The sequence below is a fragment of the Citrus sinensis genome, chromosome 9 (genome assembly GCF_022201045.2).
Source record: "Citrus sinensis cultivar Valencia sweet orange chromosome 9, DVS_A1.0, whole genome shotgun sequence".
Taxonomy (NCBI): domain Eukaryota; kingdom Viridiplantae; phylum Streptophyta; class Magnoliopsida; order Sapindales; family Rutaceae; genus Citrus; species Citrus sinensis.
In genome coordinates, this window is record NC_068564.1 from 6,560,964 (window position 1) to 6,573,412 (window position 12,449).

The window sequence follows — 12,449 nt, forward strand, 5'->3', positions numbered from 1 at the left end:
AATACAAGATGGAGTGAGAATTACAAAAAAGACCTCTAAAATGGATTCAGGGGTCTCAAATTAAGGGGGAGGGAGTCCTCTATTTATAGATACAATAAATAAATTATGGTCATTGGATGAAAATAATTTGGACGCTCAGGATTGCGCCACGTGGCAAGTTTCGATTGGTTGGAACACATCATCAATCAACACCACTTCAGCATTTCGGTCTAATAAGATGCTGCCACGTCATCGGCTAATGCCACATCATTAGTTAACGCCATATAATTAGTCAATGCCACATCATTAGTCCAAGAGGATGCTACCACGTCATTGGTCAATACCACATTATCGTACTATATATGTGAACAGTGCCATATTTGTGAACAGTACCAAATTCCCTTTTATGCTCCTCTTAAAGTTTTCGACTGTCCTGAGTTAAAAAATGCCATTTGTTTCACTATTTGACTTCTAATTAGTCGTAAAATGGTCAAAATACCCATGAAATACATAAAATCTATAAATTATAAAAAAAACATACCTAATAAAAGCTTAGAAGATTTTAACACGTGAATGTGAAAATGTTAGTGAGACTTGGAGCATAAAATGACAATTTTACCTTGTACAAATATGCATTCTCCAATAGTCAACAAGGATAAATGTGGAATTGTATTAAAATAAAACTAATTCTCAAAGTAAATTTTGAAAAGTTACCCACTCTCTCTACTTTTCAAAATTTGCTTAACAACATTTGATAATAAATATACCCTTATTTCACATTTTATGAAAAGGGAAAAAGCCTCAAAGGGGCTCAAATTGGTGCCTATTGATAGCATCATGCATCCGTGGCTTGACTATGGCACTTATAAAAATTTTTATATAGAAGTGAAATAATAAAATGATTAGTAATCTTTTGTCATCAGATTATATATTTGTTTTAATTCCTACGAATATATCAATTTATCAATTTTAAATTAATTTATTTGTTTTACTTTTTATTTTCAAATCTTATGTTCGATGTCTAAAATTTATATTTTATTTTGTACTTAATGTTAATTTACTAATTTTATGTATATTTGTAGGTTTTTGTTTTATTTACCACTAATGCATTAATTTACTAATTGTTTTATTAATTTACTTATTTTACTTTCCATTTACAAGTCTTATACTCTATTTTCAATTTTATGTATTATTTTACAATTATTGTTAATTTACAAGTTTTATATTAAATTTACAAATCTTATGTTTCATGTACAGAATTTATGTTTAATTAAGGCATTTTTATCATGGCATCACACACACGCACACACATCACACATACCCGTATATATTTTTGCAAAATTGACAGTCGGAAGAAAATTTATTTCGAAAATATAGGTGTATAAAGCTTCCTCGTTAATTAAGAAAGTTCACAGAAGAAGTTTTGATTCCTCATTAAGAAAGCTTATAGATGTTTGGTTTCATCATGAATTCATGATAACTTTACATGGAGATGGAGATGGAGTCGTTTGATCTCTTATCTTAATTTGAGGTATCATGCATTAATATTTGTTTACTATTTGTCACGTCTGACTTTTTATTTAATGTATTTAAGTTTTTTGAAAGTTGGAGGGTGAACAAAGCTTAAACTAATTTTTTTAACCTTCTACTTCCTCAGGATTCGTGTTTGGATGACCCACCAAATAAAACTGCTTGCAAATCACTCAACCAAGGCCTTAAGGGCTTGTCATAAATGATATTGGCTTCTCTTGCTTTACTACTTGAGATATTTTAATGATACCATTAGAAATTTAGAATATAGTGGTAACCACATGATTCATAGGGGAAAAAAATATTGAACTGAAAAAGGTGGGAATATTTTCATTGCACAATTTTATACATTCAATCCCATTTAAAAAATGTATTTATTAAAGATTCACAATATTATTTTCTAAATTAAAATTTAAAATAAAAAAATTTAAATGATTAATCAACTAGACCCTCTTCTTTATATAATTCACTTGACAATTGTTGATCACTAGTCTTGTTAACCTAATTTTAATTTTACTTTTTACCTTGATCACATAAATTGACTAAATTACCCAAAATATGTGCTTTTGTGTCCTATGTTTAAACAATTAACAGGAATTTAATTTATTAATTATTTAAATTTCTTCTTTATTTGAAATTATAAAAAATAATGTGAATTTTTTATTAATTCTTTTTTTTAAAGTGAGGTGTGTTTATAAAAAATTGTGTTTAAATTTTTCATAAACACACCTCAAATTGTGTAAACACAATTTCTAAAGGGAGGTATGTTTACGAAGAAGAACTTTTTTTTTTTTAAAGTGAGACGTGTTATAAATTTTTTCTTTTTTCAATTGAATTATGTTTAGCCTCTAATATTTATGTCAATACATTCAGTGGACTAACGTGTGCATGCATGTGAACCTAAAAGAGACCATATTATCACAGACCACTCAAATTTGCCACTAACGGAGGCTAAATTGGCGCACATGGGTATGCTCAATAAAAGTTCACCTAAAGGCAGAGTGTGCTTAGAAGTAAGGAGTGCTCAACAATGGGTCACCTCATACAATTAGCGAGTTGTGGTGCATTCAGCAATCGGACAACCCAAAGTGAATAATCTTGGCTCGATTCTAGAATTTTCTACAACTCGTAACTATCTTGATAAATCTACAGATATGTATTCTAGAACCTAGGTGATATTTAGGCAACTTGCATGGAAGACTCTAGAACTAGGCAAGCCTCTCTATAAATAGGCCATGGCACTTGCCATTTTACTCAACACCACACCACACACAACACACACCAAGCACAAGCAACTCAAACACTTGTAAACTCTCTAGTATTCTCTCTTGCGAGTAATAAAATTTACTTTGGCTACATTACTCGCTTCTCTTTAACTTTCTCACAAGCATCTTTACTTAGCTAGCTTGAGAAGTTCACTAGGCTTACTTATCAACTTTTGTGCTAGAAGTTGTCTAAGTGCCACACGAGTTGCTACACAATAAACTCATCCTGTGATAATATGCTAACACATCGAAATGATGGAATTCAACTATAAAATTATATCTAAGGACCATTTGTAGTCTAGTAGGATAGTTGTAGCTATTGTTTTAGATACAGCTCTAATGTCTTTAATAAACACTTACTACTGCAATTTAAAGGTAAGTTAATTTTGTCCCACATTTATATGATAAAAAACTTATAATATTTTATTATTTTATAAAAATTATTATTTAAAAGTTATATTTACCATACATTATCAATTTTTATTTAATAATTACAGTTTTTTCTGATAGTAGTTGTAACTTAAAAACCACAGCACCTCGTGCCAAACAGGATCTTAAAAGATTTGTTGCTTATATTTGCATCGAATAATGGTTTTGATAATTGTATATTTGATGGTTTTGATTCTTGATAATTGTTTATTTTACGACCATCTTGATCAATGACACAAGTGCACAAATGATTTTTATCCTTGCTATCTACATATCACGTAATGATCTAATTCCTTTCATATACGCATCGTATCCTTGCCATATATATATATATATATATATATATATATATATATATATATATATATATGTATATGTATATATGAATGTCCATATGTCAAAATGAAATTTATTGGTAAGAGCCTTCACGTGATTCTTTATCTTTAGACGCTTCCAATAGTCGTGCAAACTGCTAAGGAAGAGGAAGCTAATAATAGCGTTTTCCTAATAATGCTATCCATTTCCGTGATTTAATTTATTTTTCTTTCTAAATATTAATCTTGTGGTGTGTTGATATATTTAGATATTGCTACTTTGCAGTATAAGTTTTACTTTTGACTTCGTTCAAATTGAATTAATTTTCAATGGCATGTATTTCTTTTTAATTTTAAAGTTTAATGTTGAAAACTTAAAAAATGTATTAAACGGTATAGTCGCGTACAATAGATAACCGTTTCGTGCCTAGCACTCTAGACTATAAAATTTAAAACAACCTTTTTAGGAGCATCAAGATATATCTTTTTTCTGAAAATAAATAAATAAATAAGGCCGATATTAAGACTAAACTTATAAATAGCTGACAGAATTTGAAACTATCTCAGCATGTAAAAATGATGTGCCTTTAAAACTTGTCATTTTAAATGAATGAATCCTCTTCGCATCAAATTTGAGTGTCCCATCAAGCGAATTCTTTAGACCTATCAATTGACACGTCATAATTGGTCGCAAACATGCTAACTAACATAAGTTTTTTTTTTTTTTTTTTTTTATATTTTAAACGCTCATTCGTTCTTTAGTTAAAGAAATTGTGGTTACTTTTTTTTTTTTTTTTACTTTTCCCCTTTTTGGTCAAAATGTACTATGTTTACCAAAACAATGTTGTTATTAAATCTGGAACTAGCTACGTAACAGAAACTGAATGACAAGCGAATAAATTAGATTCTGCCACGTGTAGGTATGCGTGACATTTTGACCAGTAATGATCCGGTTAAAAGAAAACCACCGAACTTCTAATGCTTGGGTAAGGATTAATTTCAAATTTACCCCAATTATTATTATTAATCAGTAGCACACACTTGCTTTAATGTAAGCCATCAACCCCACCCCGAAATAGTCAAATTGTTGTCCTACGCGGTTAAGTTCAATTACTGGCCATTTCTAACTAGCTCAAAAACATTATTGCCCTTAATTAAACATTAGGTCAATGAAAAAAAAATAAACATAGATTTATTTTTATTTATTTTTATAAAAACTAAGATTTATGCAAATAGATATAAATTTATTTTTTAAACTAAAATTTAGACAAATTAGTAGTGTAATTAATGAATAAAATTATATTTTATGTCATATGAATATAGGGGTAAATTTTATTGCATGCTCAAATATACCGATTACTGTTAATCAACTCTTGGTAAAACATTTTTCTTTTATTTTCATTCCTCTTTTTATGCTTCTTTTTTTAATTTCTTCTTCAACTCCTTAAGGCATTTTTTTCGATTAATCTCTCGAAAAACCACTTTGGTGTTCAAATTAGAATAATACACTCATATCAGAGATTTTTTTTTCAACTCTAATAGTGGTGGGTAGAGGTTTCAATAGCACTATAACGGTGATTTTTGTGCAGGTTTTACAAGGAAAAGTTTTGTAGGATGACTTGTTATTGGGGAATTTTTTTTCTTGTCTACTTGTTTTTATTTTTTGTTGTTTTTATGATAGCTTCGGGCGTTCATAAGGGAAATTATTTGAATTATATTGATTTTGGTGAAGAAGTTGCCTTGTGTTTTGGCTTATAACTTACTAGTAAAATTGATTTATCTTCATTAATTGTTAAGTCGGATTCGTTATTTGTGATGTGTCAAAGTAGGATTTTCAAGTTCATTGTGTCTCAAGAATTTAACATTGTACTTTGAGTAGTTCAAATTCTTTTGTAAGGATGTAAGATTTTTCATTCAACTTGTAATCTTTAAGTTTTTTAATGATATAAATTGTAATGTTTCCATTAAAAAAAAAACTCTTGGTAATTCAAAACCCATGAAAAATATTTTTGATATACCATGTATGCAATTATAAGAAACTATTTTATTTGTAAATTTGAATTAGATTTCTCTCATCAACTATCATATTTTTCAATATCAAACTAAAAAATTCACGCTAGTTTAAATAAATGGATGCTGAAATATGAAGTATTTTTAATACTGACATATTTATATAAGTAATACTATCAAAGGATATTTTAGAGAAAAAAATATGTTGACTAAAAATAAACTCTAGTGGGTTAGTAAACAAGTTCATTTTTTTAAATAGTAAATGAGTTAAATTTGATTTTAGAACTTTTTTGTTAAAAAAAATCTTACAACTAAATAAAAATAAATTTGATTTCACTAAATAAAAAAATTTGATTATTGAATAAAAAATTAATTTGATTACTAAATGAAAAACAAAATTGATTTTACTAAATATTAGTATATATTTTATTGTAAAAATTGACAAGTTATAAGAGATATTTTACCTGATCAATTTAATTTTATTGAGGCATGATAGTTTTTTAATTCAATAGTAGAAAAGTTAACGGGTTGGGTATGCGGTTTTAAATAAAAAGTTAATGGGTGCATATTTATATTTGTCAAAATATTTGGGGGTTCATGGAAATGAACCCTTCTAAATGTTAAAAACGGTTGCCGGTGATTAACTTCTATTCTGGCCTTTAATCCCAACCATCCAATTTCAGTGTCTAGATCTAACGAATCAAAAATGCATCGCTGTTACGTACAGTTTCTGTAACGTAGCCAGCTCCTTTAAATCTACTTTCTAAGGTGGGCGGAAAAAGAACACCGAGGCAGGTTTGCATAAAGAAACCAGAGTAGATCTATTTTCAATTCATTCTCACTATCAAAGAGACAAAGGGAATCACTTCTATAGAATTAAATTGTAACCCAGCAAATAAATAAATCCATTACATTTCATTGATTCTTCTCTATATATTATCATATATTATTATTCACCAATATTAATGTGTTGCCACACAGCACCGTCAAGAAAGAAGAATATTTAAATTGAAGACTCACATGGTCTCTTTTTTCCAGGAGGTTAGATCCCCATTTTTCTCCGTTGCACACACAAACTTACAAAACACATCAACTCAAAGATTTTTTGTGTAATAAATTATCTAATAACCAAATTAAAATCTATCGGAGAGGAAGAACACTAACATCATCCAAAACAGGTCCACACATATGCCCATAATCATTCAACTTGGTGTGATAATTAGAACTGTAGAAAGTAATCCTTGTTCTGGATGTTAGAGCTTGGAATTTGAGACTTGCTTTCTTGGATCCTCCTTTTCCTACAGAATTATAAGGAACTTTTATGGTTTTATCCGCAGCGAATGCTTCGACAACCATCGAGCCGTGGCAACCGTTCTTGGCGTCTCCAATGATGAATGTAAGCTCGTAAGATTTGTGAGGAATTGTTCGGATGATTTGAGCAATGGCACTTTCTCTTCCTGCAACAAGCTCAATGGCTGAGAATCCCGAGGGAACAAAGAAGTGCTTCTTGTCAATGTATTTTACGGGCTTCAGGGATTCGATGATCCATCCTGGAAGTGGTGAGATTAGATCTTCTTGCTTTGGCGGGAGAAGGACACCAGTTGAATAGTTCTTGAATGTGTGAGGGCCAGTTTCAAAGCCTCCATTTTTGACTAGGTTACCTGCACATGAATATGGACAAAATTATTCTACTGTACATTAGTTTGATGTATATACTAAAGGCAAATGCTATGTTACAATTAATGTAACATACACACTCAACAACAATCACACATAGGGGCTCCCCTCTATACTAAATTATATCAATATATCACAAAAGAAAAAGTTATCAACATTATCTTTTTAAAAATTTAAACAATATTCTCATGTGTTTTAGATGTAGATTAATTTGAAAAAATCTATAATTCATAAATATCAACCTTTTTATCATACATCATCAATAATGAGAAAAAAAATGATCAAAATCCATCTTCAAGAATATATTCTTAGATTCAATACTGAGCTATACTTTGTGTTGAGTTATTTATAATATTGTGATCGTTTGTTATTGGATAAGAATAAATATGCAGTTAAGTCTTAACTATATACTATTATAAATACACATGACATAGAAGAATATTAAAAATTAGCACAACTCAAACTCAACATTAGATCCAAAATTTTCATTATTAAAATTTTTAACTTTTTATTTTTTTATTATTTATCCGTCATGTTGAAGGAAAAAAATCTAATATTGATCAATAAAATATTCTAGATTAAATTAGTGAAGAGACGACAACGATTGAATGTTAAGCATTGCTTATGGATTTTGATGCATTTTAAAACATGAAGGAGGAAATGATATATTTTGACAAATAAAACAAGGGTTCTAATCATTTAAAAAATAATGCACACACGTTGCATGACCTTTTAAAATCTTAGGCGAGCTCAAATGAGGAGAATTTAATTGCAAAGAAATAAACTCACCTTTGGTATACTTAAGAGGCAAAATCTCTTTGATGGCAACGGCATCCAAGAGAGGTCCACAAGTGGGATCCTCCTGAATACCAGGATTATGAAACGTCACCTTGACAACATCAGAAGTTGCGTTAAAAGCCCATGCATACGTGTCGCCTCCATTGCTGCTAAAAAGAGTCTGAACTGAGAGGTCACCCGACTGACCGGGAACCGAGACTCTAAGCACTTCGTCCTGGGCACAAGTCCTAGTGGTTCCAAACGTGAGGGAGTAGATTGAGCCCCGCTTCACCCTCACATTCTGAGAAATGGAAGCCTCATTGCCTAGCCTCACTGCATGAACACCGCGAGGGACGGCAAAATAGAATCCGCCGGGCTGCGGCCCGCCTGAGATGTACTCCACCAAGCCGCTGGTTTCCCACTTGGGCAGTGAGTACTTTCCGATTATCACTGTTTTGTTGAGGTTTGATTTCTTCGGTGAGAGTTCAAAGTTTCCATTTGGAAGAAGTGCTGCAGATAAAAATAAATGTTACTATTTAGTACAAATTAATGTGACAAAATAATATTTATTAAATGAAAATATAAAATGATAAAAATCGGAGTGATTGCTTACTATCAAGCCACCGAGATGGACGAGTTGCTGGAATAGTAGCAGAGCCACCGTTGCCTAGTGATGAGAAAATGAGTGCAAAGCAAAGAGAGAGAAACCAAGCCATCTTTTCTATATTGATGAAGCAACTAGGATGAATACAGTATTTATAGAATGAAAACGCTCAACGGGAGCATGTACGTGTATGATTTTTTTATATATTAAAGTGGGAGACAAAAAGAAAGGAAGAAAGAAGATAAGGAACCACGTTATAGGGGCCACCAAATTAGCCGTGGGATGTGCCACTTGGTCTCCCCATTTCCCATAATTTCAATTAATTCTTGTTTTTCCACTCAAAAGTCTTGATTCAAGTGTTGGAGGAGCCCCACATGAAGCTTCATTGGTTGCCGTGATTTGCTCCTATAGTCTTAGTTCTACAATTTTTCTAAGTACAAAACTTAATCAAGACTCTGTTGTTACATATGAATCATACTTGTACGGACATGATAGTACTAATCATTCATTCTCATTATGAATCCAATAAGTACAAGTTCGTGCTAATGTTGACTTCCATTGATAGGGCATGTGATATGCTCAATCTCATATAAAGTTTTGATTTTGAATGATGAAGGAAGTATTACATGATTTGTTGGATTTGGCGAAAATATTTACATTTGAAATTGACGAGGAGACCAAGAAAGAGAGGTGCCATGCGTTGAATCCTGGAATTTAGATTATTATCCTTTTTTATAATACTTAAATGGTTTTATCTTAAGAGATTATTAATATTTATAATGATCAATTTATTTAAAGGAACATAAATCAATTTTATTATGCTACAACTTAAATTTTATTCTCATCTTAAGATATATCTATCCCACTAAAACACACACACATGTTTATTTATTTATTTATAAATGAGACTGGATATATAAAATATAGAAATTTTCAAACTATTCAAGACTAATTAACCTAGACATATAAATATTCTTAAAGCAAAAATTATTTATTTTCATCTAAGGGCTTTTATATTCTAGGATTTGATATTTCTAGTCTTGGGACCATATCCTTGTCTAAGTGGTGGGACAATTTGTTGACAACATGAAAAAAACATAGTCAATTATTCAAACTATTCAGAATCCACTACATTTTAGTAATTTTTTAAAGGAAATTTTCTATTATTGACTTGACTAAAAAACGAATAATATAATTACTGTGTTCTTGTTATTATATAAACTCTCATTCAATTTTTCATGGGTTCTTATTATTTATTTTATTAGTTTTTATAATTATGCTGAAATATCGAATTTAAGATAGTTTGTCTGGAAAACAAAACGACTTGATATGTATTTTCAAACATGGAATAAAAAATATTTTATAAATTTGTACATTAGACTTATTTAAATGCCCCCAAAGTCTTAGTCTGAGTAGTTTTCAAACTTTACTTGATTGGCCACCTAAGTATTTGTTTGGTATAATTTATTTAATGGTCATAAATACTTATTTAATCCCATAAGTACTTTTTAAAATTTTTTATGGTGTTTGGTTATTTTTTTAGTAGAGTTTTTTTAGCTTAAATAAGCTAATTTACCTCTACTAGAAAAAACTCAAAATTTGAGGTTTTGGGAGTAGAGGTTAGAGAGCTTTTCCAAAAAATATGTAATATAAAAATATCCTTAAAATATTTCATTAATTAGATAATACCCTATTTTGTATAAAACCTGCCCAACGAAAATTGTTGCCGCCATATAAACATATTGCTGCCGCCACTTCACTTTCTCTCTCTCTCTCTTTTTAAATAGCCAGCAATTTAATTTTGCAAACCCTACACATACCCAACACTTGAGAGAGCAAACATAGTGATTTTTGGTGAGAAGCATGCCAGGTAATGCTTCCTGCTACTTTTTCATCTTTGTCTTTATCATATTATTCAATATGTGGTACTGTTTCATGTTTTTTTTTTTTAAATCTGGTCTTAGTTTCATCTTTGTCCTTATTATATTATTCAAAACGTTTTCCATGTGAGTCATTGCATCCAAAGAAATTATAGAACAATGTCTTATTTTTTGTCACCACCTATAATATAATTTTAGTTATGATTTCTTTATAAACAATTAATTGATCATGCACTTGATATGTATTTAAAACTCATCACCAATTTATTATAATATTCAATATGTTTATTGCCATTGTTTCATCTTTTTTTAGTATATTATTCAATATAATTCATGCCACACTTGCTACTCTTTTATCTTTCTTTTTAGGAAAATTATCCACTGTCCACCCGTTTTTTCACCGTTTTTCAAAAATACACAGATCCTTTTTTTTTTTTTTGCAGCGTTCCACCTGAAGTTAATATTTTTTTTCATTGGTCCGCTCTCGTTATAACACCAGTAGAACTTTGTTGACATCATAAGGGTACAATTATCATTTCACAACGACACAATGGTGGAAATGTGCAAAACAATATAACTTCAAGTGGAGTTCAGCAACAAAAAAAAATAAATTAAGAATTGCGTATTTTTGAAGAAATACGAAAAAACAGGTGGTCGGTGGATAATTTATCTTTTACATTTGAGGGTAAAAAAGTCATTTACACAATATTCCATTAGTTTTCTTAACGGTCATCAAACGAAAGTGGAAAAGTGAAAAGAATGTAACTTCAGGTAGATTCCAGCAAAAAAAAAAAAAGAATTGTATATTTTTGAAGAAGTTAGAAAAAATGGGCGACAATGGATAATTTCCCTTCTTTTTATTATATTATTCATTATAAATTATTGGCACCATTTGCTACTATTTCATCTTTCTTTTTTATTGTATTATTCAATAATACAAGCCAATTATTATTTTACATTTGAAATTCATTTCATCTTTGTTTTATTTGTGTGTTATTTTTTAATAATATTATTAGATTTCCTTTGTCTAGAATGACAACTACTACAGAAGACAAGAGAAAAAAATTAAAGGCATATTGGGATGATGTTACCAGCGATGCTTTTGTTAAGATCTGTGTGAATGAAACTTTGGTTGGGAATCGACTAAATGGTCACTTTAATAAGATTGGGTGGAAAAATCTTATTGCTAAGTTTCATTCAATGACCGGTAGAGATTATGAACAAAAACAATTGAAAAACAAGTGGGATATCCTAAAAAAAGGTTGGCAACTTTGGACAAACTTGTTGAGAAATGAAACTGGTTTAGGATGGGATCCTGTAAAACATCAATTACTGGTAGTGATGCATAGAGGGAGAGAAAATTAAAGGTGCAAATTTCTAATATTTTATTTTATTTTATAGTGTAATAAGAAATGATTTTGAGAGCAACTTAGACATACTTTTAACATATAATCCTTTTGCATTATTACAGGAGATACCTGAAGCAATTAAATTTCGTTCTAAAGTCTTGAGAAATGTTGACCAACTAGAAATTTTGTTCAAATATGTTGCTGTTGCAGGGGAAGGATCATGGGCGCCATCTATTGGTTTTGTACCAAATGATGGTAATGGTGGACCATTTAATGAATATGTTGGTGAAGATAATAATATGTATTTTCAAGAGGAGAATGTCAATATTGAACCAAATAATTTTGGTGGACTAGAGAATATTGAGACTGACATTAATACTCTTGTAACATCTACACATGATAATAGAAGGAAACAAAAATGGTGAAAATGGTTGTAGCATTGCAGAAGTAATGGAAGTGATACATAGTATGCCTGAAATTAAGATAAAAAGTGAGCTATATTTGAATGCCACTAAAATTTTTCTTAAGAAGGAGAATAGGGAGATGTTTGTTGCAATTAAGAATCGCAATGTTCAAATTGAGTGTTTGAAGTTCATGAAAGACTCTTCCTAGTTTTATTTTATGGCATGTTCTTA

At 30.1% G+C, this 12,449-nt stretch overlaps 2 protein-coding genes across 2 annotated transcripts; one reads left to right on the forward strand and one right to left on the reverse strand.

Moving 5' to 3' along the window:
* Positions 1–6,423: 6,423 nt before the first annotated feature.
* Positions 6,424–8,741, reverse strand: LOC102625022 (protein DUF642 L-GALACTONO-1,4-LACTONE-RESPONSIVE GENE 2-like). The gene is made up of 3 exons (XM_006489875.4): positions 8,595–8,741; positions 7,994–8,491; positions 6,424–7,188 (listed from the first exon to the last, which is right to left on the reverse strand). Exons 1-3 carry the CDS (start codon positions 8,695–8,697, stop codon positions 6,668–6,670), a joined length of 1,122 nt encoding a protein of 373 aa, XP_006489938.2. The 5' UTR covers positions 8,698–8,741; the 3' UTR covers positions 6,424–6,667.
* A 2,756-nt stretch (positions 8,742–11,497) lies between these two features.
* Positions 11,498–12,239, forward strand: LOC107178519 (L10-interacting MYB domain-containing protein-like). The gene is made up of 2 exons (XM_015533837.2): positions 11,498–11,800; positions 11,937–12,239. Exons 1-2 carry the CDS (start codon positions 11,498–11,500, stop codon positions 12,237–12,239), a joined length of 606 nt encoding a protein of 201 aa, XP_015389323.2.
* The last annotated feature ends 210 nt before the right edge of the window (positions 12,240–12,449 follow it).